The 23,795-nt window shown below is 56.7% G+C and overlaps 2 protein-coding genes across 2 annotated transcripts; one reads left to right on the forward strand and one right to left on the reverse strand.

Moving 5' to 3' along the window:
* Positions 1–1,533: 1,533 nt before the first annotated feature.
* PLD3 (phospholipase D family member 3) lies at positions 1,534–14,046 on the reverse strand. The gene is made up of 11 exons (XM_058822808.1): positions 13,850–14,046; positions 12,104–12,142; positions 10,607–10,645; positions 10,377–10,498; positions 8,608–8,785; positions 7,874–7,994; positions 7,428–7,555; positions 6,323–6,523; positions 4,605–4,910; positions 2,695–2,794; positions 1,534–1,770 (listed from the first exon to the last, which is right to left on the reverse strand). The coding sequence occupies exons 2-11, from the start codon at positions 12,128–12,130 to the stop codon at positions 1,580–1,582; spliced, it is 1,413 nt and encodes a 470-aa protein (XP_058678791.1). The 5' UTR covers positions 12,131–12,142; positions 13,850–14,046; the 3' UTR covers positions 1,534–1,579.
* On the forward strand, positions 13,940–23,410 carry C35H19orf47 (chromosome 35 C19orf47 homolog). The gene is made up of 8 exons (XM_058822809.1): positions 13,940–13,978; positions 15,058–15,105; positions 16,387–16,474; positions 17,393–17,507; positions 18,261–18,612; positions 20,122–20,262; positions 20,886–20,956; positions 23,105–23,410. Exons 2-8 carry the CDS (start codon positions 15,102–15,104, stop codon positions 23,372–23,374), a joined length of 1,041 nt encoding a protein of 346 aa, XP_058678792.1. The 5' UTR covers positions 13,940–13,978; positions 15,058–15,101; the 3' UTR covers positions 23,375–23,410.
* Positions 23,411–23,795: the final 385 nt, after the last annotated feature.

The raw sequence follows: 23,795 nt of genomic DNA on the forward strand, positions 1-23,795 counted from the left end.
GGGCCCCGGAGCCGCCGGTGCTGAAGGTGCCGGTGCTGGAGCTGGCGCCGCCGGGCTTGGACGGCGCCTCGGAGCCGCCCGGGCGCCGCTTTGGGGTGAAACTCCCCAAATTCGGGGCCGGCTCCTCCGGGAGCGGCGCGGGATCCTCGGCGAGGATGAGGAGGGGCGGCTCCAAGGCGGCGGCGCCTGAGGAAGGAGGAGCCCCCCGCGATGGGAACCCCCGGCGGCGCCGCTGGGTGCCCAGGGTGGGTTTCACCCCCGGGGGAGCCTCTCCGGAGCCCCCCAAATTGGGGAGGATGCGGTTCCCCGACGTGGAGCTGTGCCCCGGGGAGCCCCAGATCCCCATCGCCGTCGGGGGGATCTCCTCCCGCTGCGATCCCGGGGGGCTCCGGCCCGAGGGGACCCCCAAATTCCAGCTGCCGCAGCTGGTGCTGAGCCCCCAAATCTGTGCCGAGCCGTGAACCCCCCAGCCCATCTTGGGGGGGCTTTGGGGACCCCCAAAGCGGTGACTGAGCCCCCCCAGACTCCCTCTAACTCCCTCCATCCCTCCCTCCCAAATTCCTAATCCAGCTTTTTTTTCGGGGGGATTTGAGGCTTTTAGGCCATTTTTGGGGTGTTTCTATTAACCAGGGAAGGGGGGCACGAGGCTGTTGCCCCCCAGCCCGGCCCCTCACGCTTGTTTTGGCCAGAATAAACGTTAATCCCAAAAAAAACTGGAGTGTGATGAGGCTGGGGGGGGCCAGGGGGGAATTTGGGGGTCCAGGAAGGGGTTTTGGAGTCCAGGAATGGGATTTGGGGTCCAGGGATGGGATTGGGGGTCCAGGGAGGGGATTGGGGGTCCAGGGATGGGATCTGGGGGTCCAAGGAGGGGTTTGGGGGGTCCAGGGAGGGGTTTGGGGGTCCAGGGATGGGATTGGGGAACCAGGGAGGGGACTGGGGGTACAGGGATGGGACTGGGGGGTACAGGGATGGGATTTGGGAACCAAGGAAAGGTTTGGGGGGTCCAGGAAGGGGTTTGGGGGTCCAGAGATGGGACTGAGGATCCAGGAATGGGTTTGGGGTTCCAGGGATGGGTTTAGGGATGCAGAAAGGAGTTTGGGGGTCTCTGGATGGGATTGGGGGTCCAGGGATGGGATTGGGGAACCAGGAAGGGCTTTGAGGGTCTAGGGAGGGATTTGGGGGTTCAGGGATGGGACTGGGGAACCAGGGATGGGTTTATGGGTTCAGGTAGAGGTTTTGGCGTCCAGGAATTGTTTTGGGGGTCCAGGGATGGGATTTGGGGTCCAGAGATGGATTTAGGGGTCCAGGGATGGGATTTGGGGTCCAGAGATGGATTTAGGGGTCCAGGGATGGGATTTGGGGTCCAGAGATGGATTTAGGTGTCCAGGGATGGGATTTGGGGGTTCAGGGACGGGACTGGGGAACCAGGGATGGGTTTGGGGGATTCAGGAAGAGGTTCAGGTGTCCAGGAATTGTTTTGGGGCTCCAATAAACACACACCACACCGCACCACCTCCACAAACCCCATTTCTGGTATTTTCCGCCCCAAAGCCGCCGCTCCCCGCGGGTTCCCCCGGCGCTACCGGGGCCCGCAGCGCCCGGCCCAGCCCCGGGGGTCGCCGATGTCGAAGCTGTACTCGGAGCTCCAATCGCGCTCGAACGCGGCCCGGAGCCGCTCCCGGAACGAGCCCGAGCCCGGCCCGGGCTGCGCCACCACCAGCGCCGCGCCCGCCGTGCGCTCGAAGTAATCCCCGGACCAGTTGGAGGTGCCTGAGGGCGATCGGGGAAAACGGGAGGGATTGACGACAAAGCCAGCTCAAAAATGCGTCAAAACGCCCCAAAACACCACCAAAATGCATCAAAATGCCACAAAGCCACCACAAAGTGCCCCAAAACGCCACCAAAACGCACCCAAATGCACCCAAAATGCCATCAAACCACCCCAAAGTGCCTCAGAAAAAAAATCCAAAATGTCCCATAGTACCCAAACCCACCCCAAAATGCCCCAAAACACCACCAAAATGCACCAAAATGTCCCAAAAATACCACAAAACCACCCCAAAGTGCCTCAAAAGGCCACCAAAACGCACCCAAATGCACCAAAATGCCACAAAACCATCCCACAGTACCACAAAACCACCCCAAAATGCCCCCAAACACTACCAAGATATCCCAAAATACCCTAATACACCCCCCAAATGCCCAAAACACCCCCAAATACCCCTAAATGCTCCAAAATGCCCCCAAACACCCCAATGTACCACAAAACCACTCCAAAATGCCCCAAAACCACCCCAAAATACTCCAAAAAAAGCCCCCAAACACCTCAAAACACCCCAAAACCTCCCTAATTGCGCCAAAATACCCATAAATGCCCTAAAACACCCCAAAACACCTCTAACATGCCCTTACAAGCCCTACAACGACCCAAATCACCCCAAAATACCCCAAAACGTCCCAAATCACAAAAAAATGGCCCAAAATACTCCCAAACCACCCCCAAAATACCCCAAAACACCCCATTAACACCCTATAACAACCCCAAAATACCCCAAAAAGCCCTATAACAACCCCAAATCACCCCCCTAACGCTCCAAAGCACCTCCAAACGCCCCGTAACACCTCAAATCACCCCCAAACGGCACAAATCGCCCCAAAAAAGCCCCAAAACCCCCAAATCACCCCCAAACTGACCCACGTAGGCGGCCTGGTCCGTCACCATGTACTTGGTGTGGCTGACGCGGGCGAAGGGGATGCGGCTCTGGGCCGCGCTGGACGGGACCACGAACAGGCGCTGACGTGGGGACAGGAATGTCACCTCTGAGGGGACTGTCACCATCCCTGAGGGGACTGTCACCATCCCTGAGGGGACTGTCACCATCCCCCTGAGGGACTGTCACCCCTCAAAGGGACTGTCACCATCCCTGAGGGGATTGTCACACCCCTGAGGGACTGTCACCATCCCTGAGGGGACTGTCACCCCTCAAAGGGACTGTCACCATCCCTGAGGGGATTGTCACCATCCCCCTGAGGGACTGTCACCATCCCTGAGGGGACTGTCACCACCTTGATGGACTGTCACCATCCCTGAGGGGACTGTCACCATCCCCCTGAGGGACTGTCACCCCTCAAAGGGACTGTCACCATCCCTGAGGGGATTGTCACACCCCTGAGGGACTGTCACCATCCCTGAGGGGACTGTCACCACCTGGAGGGACTGTCACCATCCCTGAGGGGACTGTCACCCCTCAAAGGGACTGTCACCATCCCTGAGGGGATTGTCACACCTGAGGGGACTGTCACCATCCCTGAGGGGATTGTCACCATCCCTGAGGGGACTGTCACCATCCCTGAGGGGATTGTCAGCCCCCAAAAGGGACTGTGACCTTCGCTGAGGGGACTGTCACCTCCCCAGAGGGACTGTCACACCCCTGAGGGCATTGTCACCACCTTGAGGCACCGTCCCCCCCCTGAGGGGACTGTCACCCCCTGAGACTGGGAAAGGGGAGGACAATGGAGGAAAAATTGGGGGAAAATGGGGGAAATTGGGGAAAAATTGGGGAAAATGGGGGGAAAATTGGGGAAAATGGGAAAAAAAAGGTCACTCTTTAAAGGGCCTGCCACCCCCCTGATGTCACTGGCACCACCCAGAGGGTGGGAATGGGGAGGAAAATGGGGGGAAATGGGGGAAAAATGGGAAAAATGGGGAAAATATTGGGGGAAACGGAGGAAAAATTGGGGGAGAATGGGGGGAAAAATCGAGGAAAATGGGGAAAAATTAGCGAAAATGGGGGGAAATTGGGGAAAATGGTGAAATTTGGGGAAAATGAGGAAAATTTTGGGGGAAAATGGGGAAAAATTTGGGGGGAAATGGGGGGGAAAATTGGGGAAAATGCCACCCTTTAATGGAACTGCCACCCCCCCTGAGAGCAGTGTCAGCCTTTAAAAGGACTGTCACCCCCTGAGCGTGGGAATGGGGAGAAATGGAGGAAAATGGTGGGAAATGGCGGGAAATGGGGAAAAATTGAAGAAAAATGGGGGGGAAAGAGGGGAAAAATTGGGAAAAAAATGGGGAAAATGGGGAAAAAAATCGAGGAAAATTTTGAGAAAATGGGGAGAAATTGGGGAAAATGGGAAAAAATGGGGAAAAATTGGGAAAAATGGGGAAAAATTGGGAAAAATGGGGAAAAATTGGGGAAAAATTAGGGAAAAATTGGGGAAAAATTGAGGAAAAATAGGGAAAAATTAGGGATAAATTGGGGAAAAATTAGGGGAAAAATGGGAAATTAGGGGAAAATGGGAAAAAATGGGGAAAAATCAGGAAAAAATGGGGAAAAATTGGGGAAAAATTAGGGAAAAATGGGGAAAATTGAGGAAAAATGGGGGAAAATTAGGGAAAAATTGGGGAAAAATTAGGGGAAAAATGAGGAAAAATTGAGGAAAAATGGGGAAAAATTGAGGAAAAATGGGGAAAAATTGGGGAAAAATTGGGGAAAGATTGAGGAAAAATTAGGGAAAAATTGGGGAAAAATTGGGGAAAGATGGGGGAAAATGCCACCCTTTGAAGAGACTGCCACCCCGCCGCCACCCCCGCCGTCACGCACCACGTGCACGCCGTAGCGGGTGCGGTTGTCGGCCAGCGCGGCCAGGGAGCGCAGGAAGGGGAACATGCTGGGGCGGCTGTGGGGCCAGCAGCCGGCCAGCAGCCGCAGCCGCACCCCGCGCTCCACCACGGCGCGCCGCAGCCGCTCGTCGATGGCCGGCCAGAAGCGCTCGGGCCGCGAGAACTCCGTGCTGACCACGTAGCTCATCACGGCCACGTCCACCCACGACTCGGCGCCGTCGATCGCCGACAGCAGAGCGGCCAGGTCCGGAGTGCGGCCGGCGGCGCAGAGAGCGGGAGGAGAGCTCTGCGGGGACAGGGAAACGCGGGGGCTTGGACCTCGGTGTGGCGACATCAGGGTGGGTTTGACCTTGGTGGGTTGGACCTTGCTGTGGTGCCCCCGGTGTGGTGACCCATGGTGGGTTTGACCTTGGTTGGTTGGACCTTGGTGTCGTGACCTTGGTGGGTTTGACCCATGGTGGGTTTGACTCTGGCATGGTAACCCGTGTGGTGACCATGGTGGGTTTGACCTTGGTGGGTTTGACCTTGGTGTGGTGCCCCCGGTGTGGTGACCCATGGTGGGTTTGACCTTGGTGGGTTGGATCTTGGTGTGGTGACCTTGGTGGGTTTGACCCATGGTGGGTTTGACCTTGGTATGGTACCCCCGGTGTGGTGACCCCAATGTGGTGACCATGGTGGGTTTGACCTTGGTGGGTTTGACCCATGGTGGGTTTGACCTTGGTGTGGTGACCCCAGTGTGGTGACCCCAATGTGGTGACCATGGTGGGTTTGACCTTGGTGTGGTGCCCCCGGTGTGGTGACCCATGGTGGGTTTGACCTTGGTGGGTTTGACCTTGGTGTGGTGACCCATGGTGGGTTTGACCTTGGTGGGTTTGACCTTGGTGTGGTGACCCATGGTGGGTTTGACCTTGGTGTGGTGACCCCAGTGTGATGACATCAGAGTGGGTTTGACCCACAGCTGGTTTAGCCCATGGTGGGTTTGATCTACGCTTGGTTTGACCCTGGCATGGTGAACCCCAGTGTGGTGACATCAGGGTGGGTTTGACCTTGGTGGGTTGGATCTTGGTGTGGTGACCCACGGTGGGTTTGACCCATGGTGTGCTAACCTCAGTGTGGTGACATCAGGGTGGGTTTGACCTTGGTGTGGTGACCCCAGTGTGGTGACCTCAATGTGGTGACCCATGGTTGGTTTGACCTCAGTGGGTTTGACCTCAGTGGGTTTGACCCATGGTGGGTTTGACCTCGGTGTGGTGACCCATGGTGGATTTGACCCATGGTGGGTTTGACCCATGGTGGGTTTGACCCTTGGTGTCAACCCTCTGTGTTGGTGATCCTTGGTGTTTGACCCATGGTGGGTTTGACCCATGGTGTGGGACCCATGGTCACCACCCCAGTGTGGTGACCCATGGTTGGTTTGACCCATGGTTGGTTTGACCCATGGTGGGTTTGACCCCAGCATGGTGACATCAGGGTGGGTTTGACCCTGGTGTGGTGACCCACGGTGGGTTTGACCCCAGTGTGGTGACCCATGGTTGGTTTGATCCACAGTGGGTTTGACCCCAGAATGGTGACATCAGGGTGGGTTTGACCCTGGTGTGGTGACCCATGGTTGGTTTGACCCATGGTGGGTTTGACCCACGGTGGGTTTGACCCCAGCATGGTGACCCCCACCATGATGACCCCCAGCACGGCACCTACCGAGAAGAAGACGGCGGCCTCGGTGCCGTTGAGCGTCATCTCCAGCGGCGTCTCCAGGTTGATGGAGGTGGAGAAGTTGTCCGGCCACGGCGCCGGGATGGACGCGTCGGGGACGCCGAGTGACCAGTAGGCCTCGAAGATTTTACCCAAATCCTTGGCCAGGCAGCTGCAGTTGTAGATGGCGGCTCCGAGCTCCTTCACCTGCGGCGCGGGACGGCACCGGGGGCGCGTTGGGACGGCGTCGTTGTCCCTCCCCGATGGACGGGGTTTGGGACGGCACCGGGGGTGGGATTGGGGGTGCCAATCCCATTGGGTTGAGTGCCAGCTGGTGGGTTTGGCACCGCCCGTGTTAGGCTTGGGTCAAGCTCATTGGGTTTGGGATCATCTATGTCGGGTTTGGGTCAAGCGCATTGGGTTTGGGATCATCCATGTTGGGTTTGGGGTCAAGCTCATTGGGTTTGGGCCAAGTCATTGGGTTTGGGTGAAGCCATTGGGTTTGGGATCATCCATGTTGGGTTTGGCACCAATTCCATTGGGTTTGGCACTGTCCGTGTTGGGTTTGGGTCAAGTCATTGGGTTTGGGTCGAGCTCATTGGGTTTGGGGTCAAGCTCATTGGGTTTGGGATCAAATCATTGGGTTTGGGCCAAGTTTGGGATCATCCATGTTGGGTTTGGCACCAGTCCCACTGGTTTTGCCACCATCCACTGGGTTTGGGGCCAACCCCACTGGGTCCCACACCAACCCCATTGGGTTTGACACCATCCATTGGCCTTGACACCAACCCCATTGGGTTTGACACCATCCATTGTGTTCTACACCAATTCCGTTGGGTTCCACACCAAACCCGCTGGGTTCGGCACCAACCCCGTTGGGTTTGGCACCATCCATTGGGCTTGACACCAACCCCATTGGGTTCCACACCAATCCCGTTGGATTTGGGGTCAACCCCATTGCATTTGGCACCAATCCCATTGGGTTCGGCACCTTCCATCGGGTTTGGGGTCAACCCCGTTGGGTTCCGCACCAACCCCGTTGGGTTCCACACCAACCCCGTTGGGTTTGGCGCCATCCATCAGGTTCATCCCCGCCGCCGTCGTGACCCACCTGCGTCAGGGCCCTCCAGTCCATGTTGGCGCTGCCGATGTAGAGATGGGCGCCGTCCACCAGCCAGAACTTGGTGTGCAGCACGCCGCCCGTCAGCCGCGGCAGGTCCACGGCGCGCACGGCCGCACCTGCGGCACCGCGGTCACCCACCTGAGCCCCCAGACCCACCTGAGCCCCCAGACCCACCTGAGCCCCCAGACCCACTTGAGCCCCCGGACCCACTGGGACCCCCAGACCCACCTGAGCCCCCAGACCCACCTGAGCCCTCAGACCCACCTGAGCCCCCCAGACCCACCTGAGCCCCCAGACCCACCTGAGCCCCCAAACCCACCTGAGCCCCCAGACCCACTGGGACCCCCAGACCTACCGGGACCCCCAGACCCACCTGAGCCCCCAGACCCACCGTGACCCCCAAATTCGGGGGGTGACCCCGAGTCCCCGCTCACCGCTGCGCTCCAGGGCTTGGAGGTCGTCCAGGGGCGCGGTGGGCGAGGGCGCGCTGACCGCAACGCGCACGGCCACGCCGCGGGATGGCAGCTGCTGCAGGGCTGCCAGGAGACGCTCACCCTGCCAGAATGGGGGAAAAACGGGGAAATTGGAAAAAAAGGGGAAATGGAGGAAATGGAGAAATTGGGAAAAATGGGGAAATTGGGAAAAATGGGGAAATCGTGGGATGGCAGCTGCTGCAGCACCGCCAGGAGACGCTCACCCTGAGGGTGGGAATGGGGAAAAATGGGGGAATTGGGAAAATGGGGAAAAGGGGGGGGATGTGGGAATGGGGAAAATGGGGGAAATTGGGAAATGGGGGAAATTGGGAAATGGGGAAAATTGGGAAAAATGGGGGAATTGGGAAAAAATGGGGAAATGGGGAAATCGTGGGCTGGCAGCTGCTGCAGGGCTGCCAGGAGCTGCTCACCCTGAGAGCAGAGAAAAATGGGGAGGAAATGAGGGCAAAAAATGGGAAAAAATGGAAAAAAAAAAAAAAAAAGAAAAAAATGTGGGCAAAAAATGGGAAAAAAAGGGGAAAAAAAGGAGCAAAACATGGGTAAAAAAAGGAAAAAATGGGCAAAAAATTGGGTAAAAATAGGCAAAAAATGTGTAAAAAATAGGCAAAAATGTGAAAAAAGAAAAAAAAAAACAGGAAAAAAGGGGGGAAAAAGGGTAAAGATTGTGTTGCCACCTGCTCAGCGCTGGGCTCGTGTGTCCGGGTGTCGTGGTTGGTCAGGGTCCAGTAGAAGGAGGCGATGTCCACGCTGTGCCTGGCCCGGGCCAGCAGCTCCATCCACGCCTCGAAGGTGCTGGGGCCGGGCACGGTGCCCAGGGCCAGCCCCTCGGGGATGCTCTCCACCAGCACGATGCTGCGGGATTTGGGGGCTTTGGGGGGTCCTGGGGGCGTTTGGGGGGATTCTGGGGTTTTGGGGGGGTCCTGGTTTTTTTTTGGAGGGTTTTGGGGTGATTCTGGGGGTTTTTTTGGGCAGTCCTAGAGGGTTTTGAGAAGTGGTGGGAGTCTTTTGGGAGTCCTGGGGGGTTTTTGGGGGGTCCTGGGGGGTTTTTGGGGAGTCTTGGGGGGTTTTTGGGGGGTCCTGAGGGGATTTTTGGGGGGGCCTGGGGTTTTTTTGGGGGTTTTTTGGAGGATTCTGGCGGTTTTTTTTGGGCAGTCCTAGAGGGTTTTGAGGGGTCATGGGAGTCTTTTGGGAGTCCTGGGGGGTTTTTGGGAGTCCTGGGGGGTTTTTGGGGGGTCCTGGGGGGTTTTGGGGGGTCCTGGGGGTTTTGAGGGGGATTCTGGGTTTTTTGGGGGGTCCTGGGGTTTTTTTGGGGGTTTTTGGGGTGATTCTGCGTTTTTTTTTTTCGGGCAGTCCTAGAGGGTTTTGAAGAATCGTGGAGGGTTTCGGGGGGCCTTGAGGTTTTTGTGAGGGGTCCTAGGGTGTTTTGGGGAGATCATGGGGTTTTTTTGGGGGGTTTTGGAGGAATTCTGGGTTTTTTGGGGGGGTCGTGGTGGGTTTTTGGAGGTTTTTTGGGGAGTCCTGAGGTTTTTTGGGGTTTTGTGGGGGGATTCTGGGGGTTTTTTTGGGCAGTCCTAGAGGGTTTTGAAGAGTCGTGGGGGGTTTTGGGAGGCCTTGGGGTTTTTTTGAGAGGTCCTGGAGGGATTTTGGGGTGATCGTGGGGGGTTTTGGGGAGTCCTGGGGGGGTTTTGGGGGGTCCTGGGGCTTTTTGGGGGTTTTTTGGAGGGTTTTGGGGGGATTCTGGGGTTTTTTTTGGGCAGTCCTAGAGGTTTTCGAGGGGTTTTGTGGCGTCCTGTGGAGTTTTGGGGGGATCCTGAGGGTTTTTTGGGGTGGTCCTAGAGGGTTTTGGGGGGTCCTGGGCGGATTTGGGGGATCCTGTGGAGTTTTGAGGGGTCCTGGGGGATTTTGGATGTCCTGAGGAGTTTTTTTTGGGGGGGTCCTGGGGGGGTTTTAGGGGTCATGGGGGGTTTTGGGGGGTCCTGGGGAGTTTTTGAGATGTCATGGGGGTTTTGGGGGGCTTCTGAGGGGTTTTGGGGGGTCCTGGGAAGTTTTCTGGGGGGTCCTGAGGGGTTTTTTGGGGGTCCTGGGAAGTTTTCTGGGGGGTCCTGAGGGGTTTTTTGGGGGTCCTGGGGAGGTTTTTGGTGGTTCTGCGGAGCTTTGGGGTGTCCTGGGGGGATTTTTGAGGGGTCCTGGGGTTTTTTTTGGGGGGACTCTGAGGGGTTTTTTGGGGGGTCCTGAGCGGTTTTTGGGCAGTCCTGGGGAGTTTTGTGGGGTCCTGGAGGGTTTTTTTGGGGGGCCCTGAGGGGTTTTTAGGGGTTCTTGGGAGGTTTTTGGGGGGTTTTTGGGGGGTTTTGGGGGGTTTTGGGGGGTTTTTAGGGGTTCTTGGGAGGTTTTTGGGGGGTTTTCGGGGGGTTTTGGGGTCCCCTCACCCCCAAGGCAGCCTTACCTGCAGGTGTCCCCACAGGTGACATCGGCGTCACCCCCGCGGTGGCGCAGGTGCAGGAGGAGGAGGAAGGTGAGGAGGAAGAGGAGGGACAGGAGGACGAAGAGCGCGGGGCCGTGGGGGCGCTGAGGGTTTGGGGGGGACACACCCCAAAATCGGGGGGGTTTTGGTGAATTTTGGGGTTTTCATCCCATCCAGGGTGCAGGGAAGGGGGTGGGGGGGGCTGGGGGTACCTTGGGGGGCGGCGACTCCCGGGGGTCCGGAGGGTCCAGCTGGGGGAAGGACCCCAAAATTGGGGGGGTGAGACCCCGAAATTGGGGGGGTGAGACCCCAAAATTGGGGGGATGAGACACCAAAATTGGGGGAGGGAGACCCCAAAATTGGGGGGATGAGACACCAAAATTGGGGGGGTGAGACCCCGAAATTGGGGGGGTGAGACCCCAAAATTGGGGGGGAACGACCCCAAAATTGGGGGAGGGAGACCCCAAAATTGGGGGGATGAGACACCAAAATTGGGGGGATAAGACCCCGAAATTGGGGGGGTGGGGACTCCAAAATTGGGGGAGACCCTAAAATTGGGGGGATGAGACCCCAAAATTGGGGGGGAAGGAGACCCCAAAATTGGGGGGATGAGACCCCGAAATTGGGGGGATGAGACCCCAAAATTGGGGGGATGAGACCCAAAAATTGGGGGGCGGTGAGACCCCAAAATTGGGGGGGAAGGACCCCAAAATTGGGGGGGTGAGACCCCAAAATTGGGGGGATGAGACCCCAAAATTGGGGGGGAAAGGACCCCAAAATTGGGGGGATGAGACCCCAAAATTGGGGGGGAAAGGACCCCAAAATTGGGGGGATGAGACACCAAAATTGGGGGGATAAGACCCCGAAACTGGGGGGTGGGGACTCCAAAATTGGGGGAGACCCCAAAATTTGGGGGATGAGATCCCAAAATTGGGGGAAGGAGACCCCAAAATTGGGGAAGGGAGACCCCAACATTAGGGGGTGGGGACCCCAAAATTTGGGGGATGAGACCCAAAAATTGGGGAAGGGAGACACCAACATTGGGGGGCAAGGACCCCAAAATTGGGGGAGAGAGACCCCAAAATTGGGGGGGGGGGTGAGACCCCAAAATTGGGAGGGAGACCCCAACATTAGGGGGGAAGGACCCCAAAATTGGGGGGTGAGACCCCAAAATTGGGGGGGATGAGGTTGAAGGAACCCCCAAAATCCCCAGCATCCCCCCAAAATCCCCAGGATCCCCCCCCCAAATCCCCAGAATTCCCCAAATTCCCAGGATCGCCCCAAAATATTCCCAGGGTCCCCCAAAATTCCCAAGATTCTCCCAAAAATTCCCAGGATCCCCCAAAAATTTCCAGGGGGTCCCTGTGGGAGTTTGGGGTGCGGGGAGCCCCAAAATGTGGGGATTTGGGGGCTCGGTGACCCCAAATTAAGAGATTTGGGACCCCCAAATTTGGGGTTTGGGGAGAGAATTGGCCCAATTTGGGTTTTGGGGAGTCCCGAATTCAGATTTTTGGGGTGTCCCCAGCCCAGTTTGGGTTTTGGGGTGTCCCAAATTCAGATTTTTGGGGTGTCCCCAGCCCAGTTTGGGTTTTGGGGTGCCCCAGGACGCCCAAATTTGGGGTTTGGGGAACGGAACCCCCCTGATTTGGGTTTTGGGGTGCCCCGGGAGCCCCAAATTTGGGGTTTTTTTGGGGTGTCCCCAGCCGTACCTGCTTGTAGGCTCCGCTCAGCCCCATCCCGGCGCGAGGCTGGAACAGGAAAATCCGGATTCACCCCCTGAGGGAATTTGGGGGTTTGGGGGTGCAGGGGCGGGGGAGGGACCCCAAAAATCCCCAAAAATCCCCGCGGGGGGGGGTTCAGGACCCCAAAAATCCCCGGGGGGTTCAGAGGAGACCCCGAAAATCGCCGGGATCCCAAATGGGAGGGGATGGGAGGGAAGGGACCTCCCCCAGCCCAAAATTGGGGCTGGGCCCCCCCGGGGCAGGGAGGGGACCCCAAATTCGGGGCAGGGCCAGGACGGGATCAGGGAGGTTTGGGGCCATTTTAGGGTCAGTTTTGGGGCATTTGGGGCCATTTTAGGGTCAGTTTTGGGGCATTTGGGGCCATTTTAGGGTCAGTTTTGGGGCATTTGGGGCCGTTTTAGGATCAGTTTTGGGGCATTTGGGGCCATTTTAGGGTCAGTTTTGGGTGTATTTGGGGCCGATTTAGGGTCAGTTTTGGGGCATTTGGGGCCGTTTTAGGGTCAGTTTTGGGTGTATTTGGGGCCATTTTAGGGTCAGTTTTGGGTGTATTTGGGGCCGTTTTAGGGTCAGTTTTGGGTGTATTTGGGGCCGTTTTAGGGTCAGTTTTGGGGCATTTGGGGCCATTTTAGGGTCAGTTTTGGGGCATTTGGGGCCGATTTAGGGTCAGTTTTGGGTGCATTTGGGGCCGATTTAGGGTCAGTTTTGGGGTGCATTTGGGGCCGATTTAGGGTCAGTTTTGGGGCATTTGGGGCCGTTTTAGGGTCAGTTTTGGGGCATTTGGGGCCGTTTTAGGATCAGTTTTGGGGCATTTGGGGCCGATTTAGGGTCAGTTTTGGGGTGCATTTGGGGCCTTTTTAGGGCTGTTTGGGGCAAATTTGGGGTCAATTTTGAACCACATTAGGGGCCCTTTTGGGGACAAATTTAGGGTCACTTTGGGGACACATTTAGGGCCAGTTTGGGGTCTGTTTTCAGGCTGGTTTGGGACAAATTTAGGAGCAGTTTAGAGAACATTTAGGGCAGGTTTGGGGACACATTCGGGACACATTTAGGGCCAATTTAGAGACACATTTAGGGCTGGGTTCAGGCTGGGTTTAGGGCAGGTTTTGAGCCATTTTGGGGGGATTTCTGGGGCATTTTTGGACCTGTTTTGGAGCAGTTTTGAGGTAGTTTTGGGGAGCTTTTGAGGCAGTTTTGAAGCAGATTTTCGGACCGTTTCGGGACAGTTTCTGGGGCAATTTTGAGGCAGTTTAGGAGCAGATTTTGGGGCGGTTTTGAGGCAGTTTTGGAGCAGAATTTGGGGCAGTTTGGAGCAGATTTTCGGACAGTTTCGGGACAGTTTCTGGGGCGATCTTGTGGGACTTCTGAGGCGGTTTTGGGACAGTTTCTGGGGCGGTTTTGGGACAGTTTTGGGGTCGTTCTGGGGCAGCTCCGTCGCGGTTTTGGGACAGTTTTGGGGCAGGTTTTGGGACAGTTTTGGGACAGGTTTTGGACAGTTCTGGGGCAGTTTCGTGGCAGTTTTGGGACAGGTTTTTGGTGGTTTTTGGGCAGTTTTAGAGCCTCTCTGGGGCAGTTTTTGGGGCGGTTTCCCGGCAGTTACGGGACGGCTTTTGGGCCGTTTCGGGACAGTTTTTGGGTGGTTTTTGGGGCGATTTTGGGGCCGTTTCGCGGTCGCTCCCCACCCGCCCCGTCCCCCCCTCTGTCTCCCCTTGGTACCGTCCAGCGCCGCCCTCACGCTCCGTCCGCTGGGGGGCGCCCTCCTCGGCCCGGCCCCGCCCCCTCCGGCCGCGCCTGACGTCACTTCCGGCGCGTCCCGTGAGGGGCCCCGGGATGGGGCGAGGGGAGGTGAGGGGGAATGGGGGAGGGGCCGGGGGGTTTGGGGGAAAATGGGGACGGGTCTGAGGGGAAAGTGGGGATCAGGAAGGGAATGAGGGGTTTGGGGGGGTCTGAGAGGGTCTGAGGGGAAATGTGGAGGGATCTGAGGGGAAAAGGGGTCTGAGGAGTTTGGGGGACCTGAGGGGGAAACGTGAGGGGAAAGGGAAAATGGGGAGGGGTCTGAGGGGGAAGTGAGGATCAGGAAGGGAATGAGGGGGAATGGGGAGGAATCTGAGGGGAAAAGGGGTCTGGGAGATCTGAGCGGGGGATCGTGAGGGGAAAGGGAGAATGGGGAGGGGTCTGAGGGGAAAGGGGCGATCCCAAGGAGATTGAGCAGGGGTCCGGGAGGAAATGGGGGCTCAGGAAGGTCTGAAGGGTCTAGGGGGGATCTGGGGGGTTTGGGGGGGATCAGGAAGGGAAGGGGAAAATGTGGGGGGTGTGAGGGGAAAGGGGGGGTCCGGAGGAGGGAAAAGGGGGGAGAGTCTGAGGGGAAATGGAGTTTGAGGAGGGGTCTGAGGGGTTTTGGGGGTCTGGGAGATCTGAGGCGGGAGCGTGAGGGGAAAGGGAAAATGGGGAGGGGTCTGAGGGGTTTGGGGGGGTCTGAAGGGAAAGGGGGGGTCCGGAGGAGGAAAATGGGGGGGGGTCTCAGGGGAAATGGAAATTGAGGAAGGATCTGAGGGCAAAGGGGGGGTCAGGAAGGGTCTGGGGGGATCTGGGGGTTTTTAGGGGGATCAGGAGGAGGGAAAAGGGGGGGTCTGAGGGGAAATGGAGATTGAGGAGGGGGCTGAGGGGAAAGGGGGTCAGGAAGGGTCTGAGAAGTTTAGGGGGGTCTGGGGGATTTTAGGGGGATCAGGAGGAGGGAAAAGGGGGGGTCTGAGGGGAAATGGACATTGAGGAGGGGTCTGGGGGGGTCAGGGGGTTTTTAGGGGATCAGGAAGAGGGAAATGAGGGGGTCTGAGGGGAAAGGGATATTGAGGGGGGGTTTGGGGGGGTCTCTGGGTGGGGGGGATGTGGGGGAGCCCCTTAAAAACCCCCCTGATCCCCCCCAGATCGTTCCTGCCTGATCCGGCTCTGCCAAATCCAGCTCAGCACCATGGGTGAGGGATGGACCCAAAAAACCCCCAAAATTCCCCCGAACACCCCCAAAATTCCCTGTGAAACATCCCCAAATTCCCCCCACCCGCTAAAGACCCCAAAATTCACCATAACCACCCCAAAAATTCTAAAATTTTCTGTAAAACACCCCAGAATTAAAAAAAAAAAAAAAAAAAAATCCAAAATTCCCCAAATTCCTTAAAAACCTCCTAAAAATCTCCTGGCGAAGGCTGGACCCCCAAAATCCCTCCCCAACCCCCTCCCCCACCCCGTTAATCCAGGGACAGCTGGGAACGCCTGGAATGACCCTGAGTCACCCTGGGCTGCCCCTCCCCCTCCTGAGCCCATTCCCCTCCCCCCCATCCCCTCCCCCAATCCCAATTTTTCACCCCAAATTCCCATTTTTTTCCTCCCCCAAATCCCCTTTTTTGGCCCCCAAATTTCATTTTTTCCTCCCCCAAATCCCATTTCCCCCCCCTAAAATTGCATTTTTTCCTTCTAAATTTTTTTTTTTTTTACAAAATCCTATATTTTCCTCTCCTAATCCCATATTTCACCCATTTTTTCACCCATTTCCCCCTCCCCAAATTCCATTTTCCCAATCCACCAATGACATTTTTTGCCCCCCAAAATTTTTCCCCAGTTTTCCTCTTTTCCCCTCATTTTTTAGTTTCCCTCCATTTTTCACAATCTTTTTACCATTTTCCCCAATTTTTCTCCAATTTTCCCCCCATTTATCCCAATCTTTCACAATTTTTTCTAATTTCCCTCCATTTTTGCCAATCTTTTCCTCATTTATCTCAATTTTTCACTTGTTTTTCCTCTTTTCACCTATTTTTCCCATTTCCCTCACGTTTTTCCACGTTTTTTTTTTTCTAATTTTCCCCCCATTTTTTTCGATTTTCCCTCATTTTTCCAATTTTTCCACCTTTTTTCCCCATTTTCGCCCAATTTCCCCAATTCTTCCCCATTTCCCTCCTCCATTTATCCTCATTTTCTTATTTTTCTCCGTTTTTTTCTTATTTCTTCCCATTTCCCCCATTTTTTTCCCATTTCCCCCCCATTTTCCCCATTTTATTTCCCATTCTTCTCTCATTTCCCCCCGTTCATTTTCCCCGTTTTTCCCATTTTTTCCCTATTTTTCCTGGGTTTTTTTCCCATTTTTCCCTTTTTTTTTCCCCTTTTTTTGCTATTTTTTCCCATTTTCCCCAATTTTTCCCATTTTTTCCCATTTTTCCCCATTTTTTCCCATATTTCCTATATTTTTCTCCATTTTTCTGCAGCCACCTCGGAGTGGCTCCGTTTCTTCGAGGACGCCGGGATCCCCCCAGGCCCCGCCCTGGGCTACGCCGTGGCCTTTGTGGACAACAGGTGGGGACAGAGACCCCCAAAATGGGGACAGAGACCCCCAAAAATGGGGGGAAGAGACCCCTGGGATTGGGGAAAGAGACCCCCAAAAATGGGGACAGAGACCCCCAAAAATAGGGGAACGACCCCTGAAATGGGGAGAGCCCCGAAAATGGGGAGAGAGACCCCTGGGAATGGGGGAGAGATCCCCAGGACAGAGCCCTGAAAATCAGAGGAGAGAGACCCCCAAAAACTGGGGGGGAGAGAACCCCGAGAATGGAAAAGAGACCCCCAAAAATGGGGGAGAGGGACCCCTGGGAATGGGGAAAGAGATCCCCAAAATGGAGACAGAGACCCCTGGAAATGGGGAGAGAGACCCCCGGGAGAGGCCCCTGAAAATGGGGAGAAACCTCCAAAAGTGGGGGGGAGAGGACCCCAAAAATGGGCGGGAGAGAGACCCCCGAAAATGGGGAGAGAGAACTCTGAAAATGGGGGAGAAACCCCCAAAAATGAGGGAAAGAGACCCCCCAAAATGAGAAGAGAGACCCCCCCCAAAAACTGGGGGAGAGACCCTCAAAAATGGGGGGAAGAGACCCCTGGGATTGGGGGAGAGACCCTCTGAAGACCCCCGGGAATGGGGGAAGAGCCCCAAAAATGGGGAGAGACCCCTGGGAGAAACCCCTAAAAATGGGGGAGGAGAGACCCCTGGGAATGGGGGGTGGATCCCAGGGAAATTGGGGTGAATTTCAGTGGATCCAGGCAGAACTGAGGGAATCTGGGGTGGATCCCAGTGGATCCCTGAGTGGATCCCAGGGAAACTGGGGTAAATTTCACTTGAATCCTGGTGGATCTCAGTCGGATTAAGATAGAACTGAACGAATCAGGGTGGATTTCGGTGGATCCCAGAGTGGATCCCAGTGGATCCCACCCTTCCCCCCGCAGGATCCACAAGAACATGCTGCTGGACCTGACCAGGGAGCTGATGAAGGAGTTGGGCATCACCGTGGTGGGCGACGTCATCGCCATCCTGCGCCACGCCAAGGTGGTGCACAGGCAGGTACGGGATCCACTGGGATCCACTGGGATCTGCTGGGATCCACTGGGATCCAGGAACCCCCAAACCCTCCCGTTCCCCCCCACTTTCTTCCCTTTTTTCCCCCCCATTTTTTCCCCATTTCTCCCCCTCATTTTCTCCCTTCTTTGCCCCATTTTTATAATTTTTCCCTTTTTTCCCATTTCCCCCCTTTTTCTCATTTTTCTACTGTTTCTCCGTTTTTTCCCATTTTTTCCCATTTCTCCTCCCTCATTTTTCCCCATTTCTCCTCATTTTTCCCTATTTTTTCCCATTTTCTACCATTTCTCCATTTCTTCCCATTTACCCCCATCATTTTCCCCATTTTTCCCAGTTTTCCCCATTTTTCTCTTTTCCCCCCCCATTTTTTCCCTTTTCCCCCTCGTTTTTCCCCCGTTTTCTCCCATTTTTCCAATTTTTCCCGTTTCCACCCATTTTTTCCCCTTTATCCCATTTCCCCATATTTTTCTCTAATTTTCCCCCTTTTTCCCCATTTTTTCCTCATTTCTCCCCCTAATTTCCCCCATTTTTCCCCCTTTTTTTCCCCATTTTTCTTATTTCCCCCGCCCATTTTTCCTCGTTTTCCCTCATTTCTTTCCATTTCCCCCCTTTTTCTCCCAATTTTTCCCATTTTCCTCCCATTTTACCCTATTTTCCCATTTCCCCCCAATTTCCCCCCCTTTTTTCCCCATTTTTCTGGTTTTCCCCCATTTTTCCCATTTTCCCCGTTTCCCACAGGAGATGTGCCGGGCGGCCTCGCAGTCGCTGCAGCCCGAGGCTGCGGGGGGATCCCAGCGGGATCCACTGGATCACCGGGATCACCAGTGGGATCACCACCAGGATCCTGACCGGGATCCTGACCGGGATCATCACCGGGATCACAAACGGGCTCACAGGGATCCACCGGATCACAAACGGGCTCAGAGGGATCCCCCGGATCACCGGGATCCCGCGCGGGCTCCGTGCGGCGCCGCGGGCAGGATGATCACCAAGAGCCTGAGCCGGGACCCCGCCCTGCCCCTCCCCCCCCGCGGCGCCCCCCGGAACCCCCCCGGCGCCGGCATCTCCGTCACCGTCCCCAACGGCGCCGGTAAGGGGGACATGGGGGACCCAGACGGGGGGGTTTGAGCCCAAAACGTGGCTCACAAAATGGGGGATCCCTCAGGGACCCACTGTGGGGCTGGGGGCACCAAACAGGGGGATTTGAACCCAAAATGTCCCAGGTTCTCTCAGGGATCCGCTCCCAAACCGGGCTTTTCTCACCCAAAATATCCTGGGATCTCTCAGGGATCCGCTGTGGGGTTGCGGTCTCCAAATGGGGCTTTTTAAACCCAAAATGTCTCCCACAAAACGGAGGAGCCCTCAGGGATCTGCTGTGGGATTGGGATTCCCAAGTGGGGATTTTTATACCCAAAATATTCTCCTGAAGTCAGATGATCCCTCAGGGATCCATTGTGGGGCTGGGTCTTCAAATGAGGCTTTTCCCACCCAAAATATCCTGGGATCTCTCAGGGATCCACTCCCAAACGGGGGATTTGAACCCAAAATGTACCAGGATCTCTCAGGGATCCGCTGTGGGGCCAGCGTCTCAAAATGAGGTTTTTCCCACCCAAAAGATTCCAGGATCACTCGGGGATCCACTGTGGGATTGGGATTCCCAAATGGGGGTCTTTAAATCCAAAATATCCTTTTGGAGTGGGGGGATCCCTCAGGGATCCATTGTGGGGCTGGGGTCTTCAAATGAAGCTTTTCCCATCCAGAAGATCCCAGGATCTTTTAGGGATCCACTGTGGGGCTGGAGAGCCTGGGGTAGGGTAAGGAGTGGGGATCGAGTGATCCAGAGAGGCTGGGATGGATCCAAAGGGATCCGGGCAGAGCTGGAAGTGATCCACAGCAGCTGGGATTGATCTAAAGGGATCAGGGAGGATTCAGGATCGATCCAGAGGAAACTGAGATCGATCCAGAGGGGTTGGAAGGAGCTGGGATCCATCCAGACGGGCTGGGGTTGATCCAGAGTGATCAGGAGGAGCCGGGGTCGATCCAGAGGAATCTGAAAGGGGCTGGGATCCATCCAGAGGGATCAGGGAAGAACTGGGATTAATCCAGAGGGGCTGGGGTTGATCCAGAGGGATCAGGGAGGGGCTGGAGTTGATCTAAAGGGATCAGGATGGAGCTGGGATTGATCCCGAGGGATCAGGGAGCAACTGGGATTGATGCAGAGGGGCTGTGACTGATCCAGAGTGATCAGGGAGCAGCTGGGAGTGATCCAGAGGGGTTGGAAGGAGCTGGCATCGATCCAGAGGAGCTGGGATTGATCCAAACAGATCAGGGAGGAGCTGGGATCGCTCCAGAGAGATGTGGGAGGAACTGAGATCAATCCAAGGAGATCGGGGAGGAGCTGGGGTCAATCCGGACGGGCTGGGATCGATCCGGAGTGATCAGTGAAGAGCCAGGATCGATCCAGAGGGAGCTGAGATCAATCCAGGGGGGCTGGAGAGCACTGGGGTCACCCCAGCCCAACCAGGAAGGACCAGATCCCCTCAGATCTCCCCAGATCCCAGTGGATCCCCACTCCCCGGATCCCTTTTTCCCTCCGCAGGCGGATCCGGTGCCGAGGCCCCGCCGGCGGTGCCCAAGCGGCGCCGGGTGACGGCCGAGGCCGAGGGCAAGTACGTGATCTCGCTGCCCAAGGGCACCACGGCCCGCAGCCGCCACATCCTCCGGCTGCACGCCGCACGAGGTACGGCCTGGGGGATCCCGGGGGATCTCGGGGGTCCCTGATAGATCCTGGAGCTCCTGGGTGGATCCTTATTTCCCCTGATAGATCTCCAAATTTCCCTTTTGGGATCCTCAAAGTTACCTCCCTGGATCCCTAAATTTCCCCTCCCAGATCCCAATTTCCCCTCCCAGATCCCTAATTTCTCCTCCCAGACCCCCAATTTCCCCTCCTGGATCCCCAGTTTCCCTTCCTGGATCCTGGGGTTCTCTGATGGATCCTGGGTTTCCCTGGTGGATCCTGAGCTTTCCTTTCTTGGATCCTGAATTTCCCCTCCCGGATCCCCAGTTTCTCTTCCTGGATCCCAAATTTCCCTTCCTGGATTCTAAATTTCCCCTCCCAGATCCCAGTTTCCCCTACCGGATCCCCAATTTCCCCTCCTGGATCCTGAATTTTCTCTCCTGGATCCCCAATTTCCCTTCCTGGATTCTAAATTCCCCCTCCCAGATCACAAAATTCCCCTCCCAGATCCCAGTGTCCCCTCCTGGATCCCCAATTTCCCCTCCTCGATCCCAAGATTCCCTTCCTGGATCCTAAATCCCCCATTTTTTCCCCAAAATCCCTGAATTTCTCCCCAAACTCCGCAGGTCTGGGCCGTCCCTCGGTGTTCGAGCGCCTCGGGGCCGAGGCCAAAGCGGCCGCAGCTGCCGGGGCCAAGGTGAGAGGAGGGGATCCCAGGGGATCCGGAGGGATCCAGGGGGATCTGGGGGGATCTGGGGTGGGGGTGGGGATCAGGAGGGTGGGATCTGGTGTGGGGGAGGAGCTGGATCCAGGTGGGCTCTGATGGGGAAATCTGGGAGAGCTGGAGAGGGGGCTGGGATCCTCTGGGGGGGATCCAGGGGGGAAAGGATCAGGATCCAGTGGGAGAAGGATTCAGGGGGAAAAGGATCCGGATTCAGAGGGAAAAGGATCCAGGGGAGGGAGCGATCCAGCAGGGAAAGGATCAAGGGGGAGAATGACCCAGGAAGGGAAGGATTGAGGGAAGAGAAGGATCCAGCAGGGAAAGGATCTAGGATCCAGGGAGGGAAGGATCCAGGGAGGGAAGGATCAGGATCCAGAGAGAAAAAGATGCAGAATTCAGGATCCAGAGAGGACAAGATCTGGGGAGAGAAGGATCCAGGGGAGGTGGGATCCAGGGGAGGGAAGAATTCAGGATCCAGAGATCAGGATCAAGGGAGGACAAGATCCAGGGGGAAAAGGACCCTGTAGATGTAGGATCCATGGGAGGAAGGATCCAGGATCCAGGGGTAGCGCCGGATCCAGGATCCAGAGCAGGACAGGATCCAGGGAGAAAAGGATCCATGGAGGGAAGGACTCAGAATCCAGGGAAGACAAGATCCAGGGGGAAAAGGATCCAGGATCCACAGGGGTGGGATCCAGAGGTGGTGCAGGATCCAAGATCCAGGGAGAAAATGATCCAGAGCAAGATGGGATCCAGGGGAAGAAGCCCCAGGATCCAGGGAAGACGAGATCCAAGGGTGGTGCAGGATCCAGGGGGAAAAGGATCCAGCATCCAGAGTAGGACAGAATCCAGAGCAGGACGGAACCCAGGGAGGGAAGGATCCCGTATCCAGAGGTGGTGCAGGACTCAGGATCCATGTAGGGAGGGATCCAGAATCCAGGGGGAAAAGGATCCAGAGCAGGACGGGATCCAGGAGAGGCGGGATCCAGGGGTGGCGCAGGATCCAAAGGATGCAGGATCTAGGGAAGAAAAGATCCAGGGAAAAAGTGATCCAGGAGAGGTGGGATCCATGGAGGGAAGGATCTAGAATTCAGGGGAGGTGGGGTCTAGGGGGGAAAAGGACCTGGAATCCACGGATCAGGACCTAGGAAGGACAAGATCCAGGGGTGGTTCAGGATCCAGAGAGAGAAGGATCCAGGATCCAGGGGTGGTGCAGGGTCCAGGATCCAAAGGAATGGGATCCAGAGAGGACAAGATCCAGGGGAAAAAGGATCTGGAGTGCAGGGATCAGGATCCAGGGAGAAAAAATCCAGAGGGAAAAGGATCCAGAATCCAGGGAGGGAAGGATCCAAGGGAGGTGGGATCCAGGGGGAAGAGGATCCAAGGGACCCAGGGGTGGTGCCGGATCCAGGATCCAGGACAGGATCCAGGGCAGGACAGGATCCAGGGGGAAAAGGATCCAGGGCAGGATGGGATCCAGGGGTAGTTCAGGATCCAGGGAAGAAAAGATCCAGGGGGAAAAGGATCTACGAGAGGTGGGATCCACGGAGGGAAGGATCCGAAATCCAAAGGAATGGGATCCAGGGAAGGCAAGATCCAGTGGGAAAAGGAGTCCGGATCCAGGGGTGGTGCAGGATCCAGGGGGAAAAGGATCCAGAGCAAGATCCAGGATCCAGGGGGAAAGGGATCCAGGGAGGGAAGGATCCAGAAACCAGGGAGAAAAGGATCCAAAGCAGGATGGGATCTAGGGGAGGTGGGATCCTGGATCCGAAGGAACGGGACCAAGGGAAAACAAGATCCAGGGATGGTGCAGGGTCCAGGATCCGGGGATCAGGATCTAGGGAAGAAAAGATCCAGGGAAAAAGTGATCCAGGAGAGATGGGATCCATGGAGGGAAGGATCCAGGATCCAGGAGAGGTGGGAAGGTGGGATCCAGGGGGAAAAGGATCTGGAATCCAGGGATCAGGATCCAGGGGAAGTGGGATCCAAGGAGAGAAGGATCACGGGGATCCAGAGGAGGCAGGATCCCGGGGGGGAGGGATCCAGGGGATCCAGGTGTGGTGCCGGATCCAGGCTCCCCTCAGGGCTCTGCCATCTGTGATCCGTTCTCGCCCTGTCCCGCAGCCCTCGGGGGTGTTCAGCCGCCTGGGCGCCGCCCCGGAGGGCCCCGACCCCGCGGCCGATCCCGGCGCGGGGGATCCGGCGGATCCCGAGGCGCTGCCCTACGCCGGCGTGCTCAAGAAGCGCCGGGAATGTTCCGGAACGGCGGCGACGGCGGCGATGGCGGCGCAGGACGGGGCCGTGTCCAGCTCGGGGGGCGGGGCCTGGGGGTGTGGCCAGGTCAGCAGCTCCTCCCGCAGCGTCTTCCACAGGCTGGGCCGGAAACCCGACTGAGGGATCCGCCGGGATCGGCCGGGATCCACCGGGACTGACAGCAGGAACGGGGATCCTGGGAATCCTGCTGGGATCCGCTGGGATCCACCCAGTATTGGCTGGGAGCTGATGGGCTGACAGGGGATCCTGGGAGTGGGGATCCTGCTGGATCCGCTGGGATCCACTGGGACTGACGATGAGACCGGGGATCCCTGAGATCCTGGGGATCTTGCTGGGACGGATCCTGGGGATCCTGGGAGCAGGGATCCTGCTGGGATGGGGATCCAGGGGATCCCAGGAGTGGCAATCCTGCTGGATCCACTGGGATCCCCCCAGGATCTGCTGGGATCTACCCCAGGAGCAGGGGTTCCAGGAATCCTGGGAGTGGGAATCCTGCTGGGATCGATCCTGGGGGATCCTGTGGGATTTGAGAGTGGATCCC

This window comes from Ammospiza caudacuta, chromosome 35 (genome assembly GCF_027887145.1).
Source record: "Ammospiza caudacuta isolate bAmmCau1 chromosome 35, bAmmCau1.pri, whole genome shotgun sequence".
Classification (NCBI taxonomy): Eukaryota; Metazoa; Chordata; class Aves; order Passeriformes; family Passerellidae; genus Ammospiza; species Ammospiza caudacuta.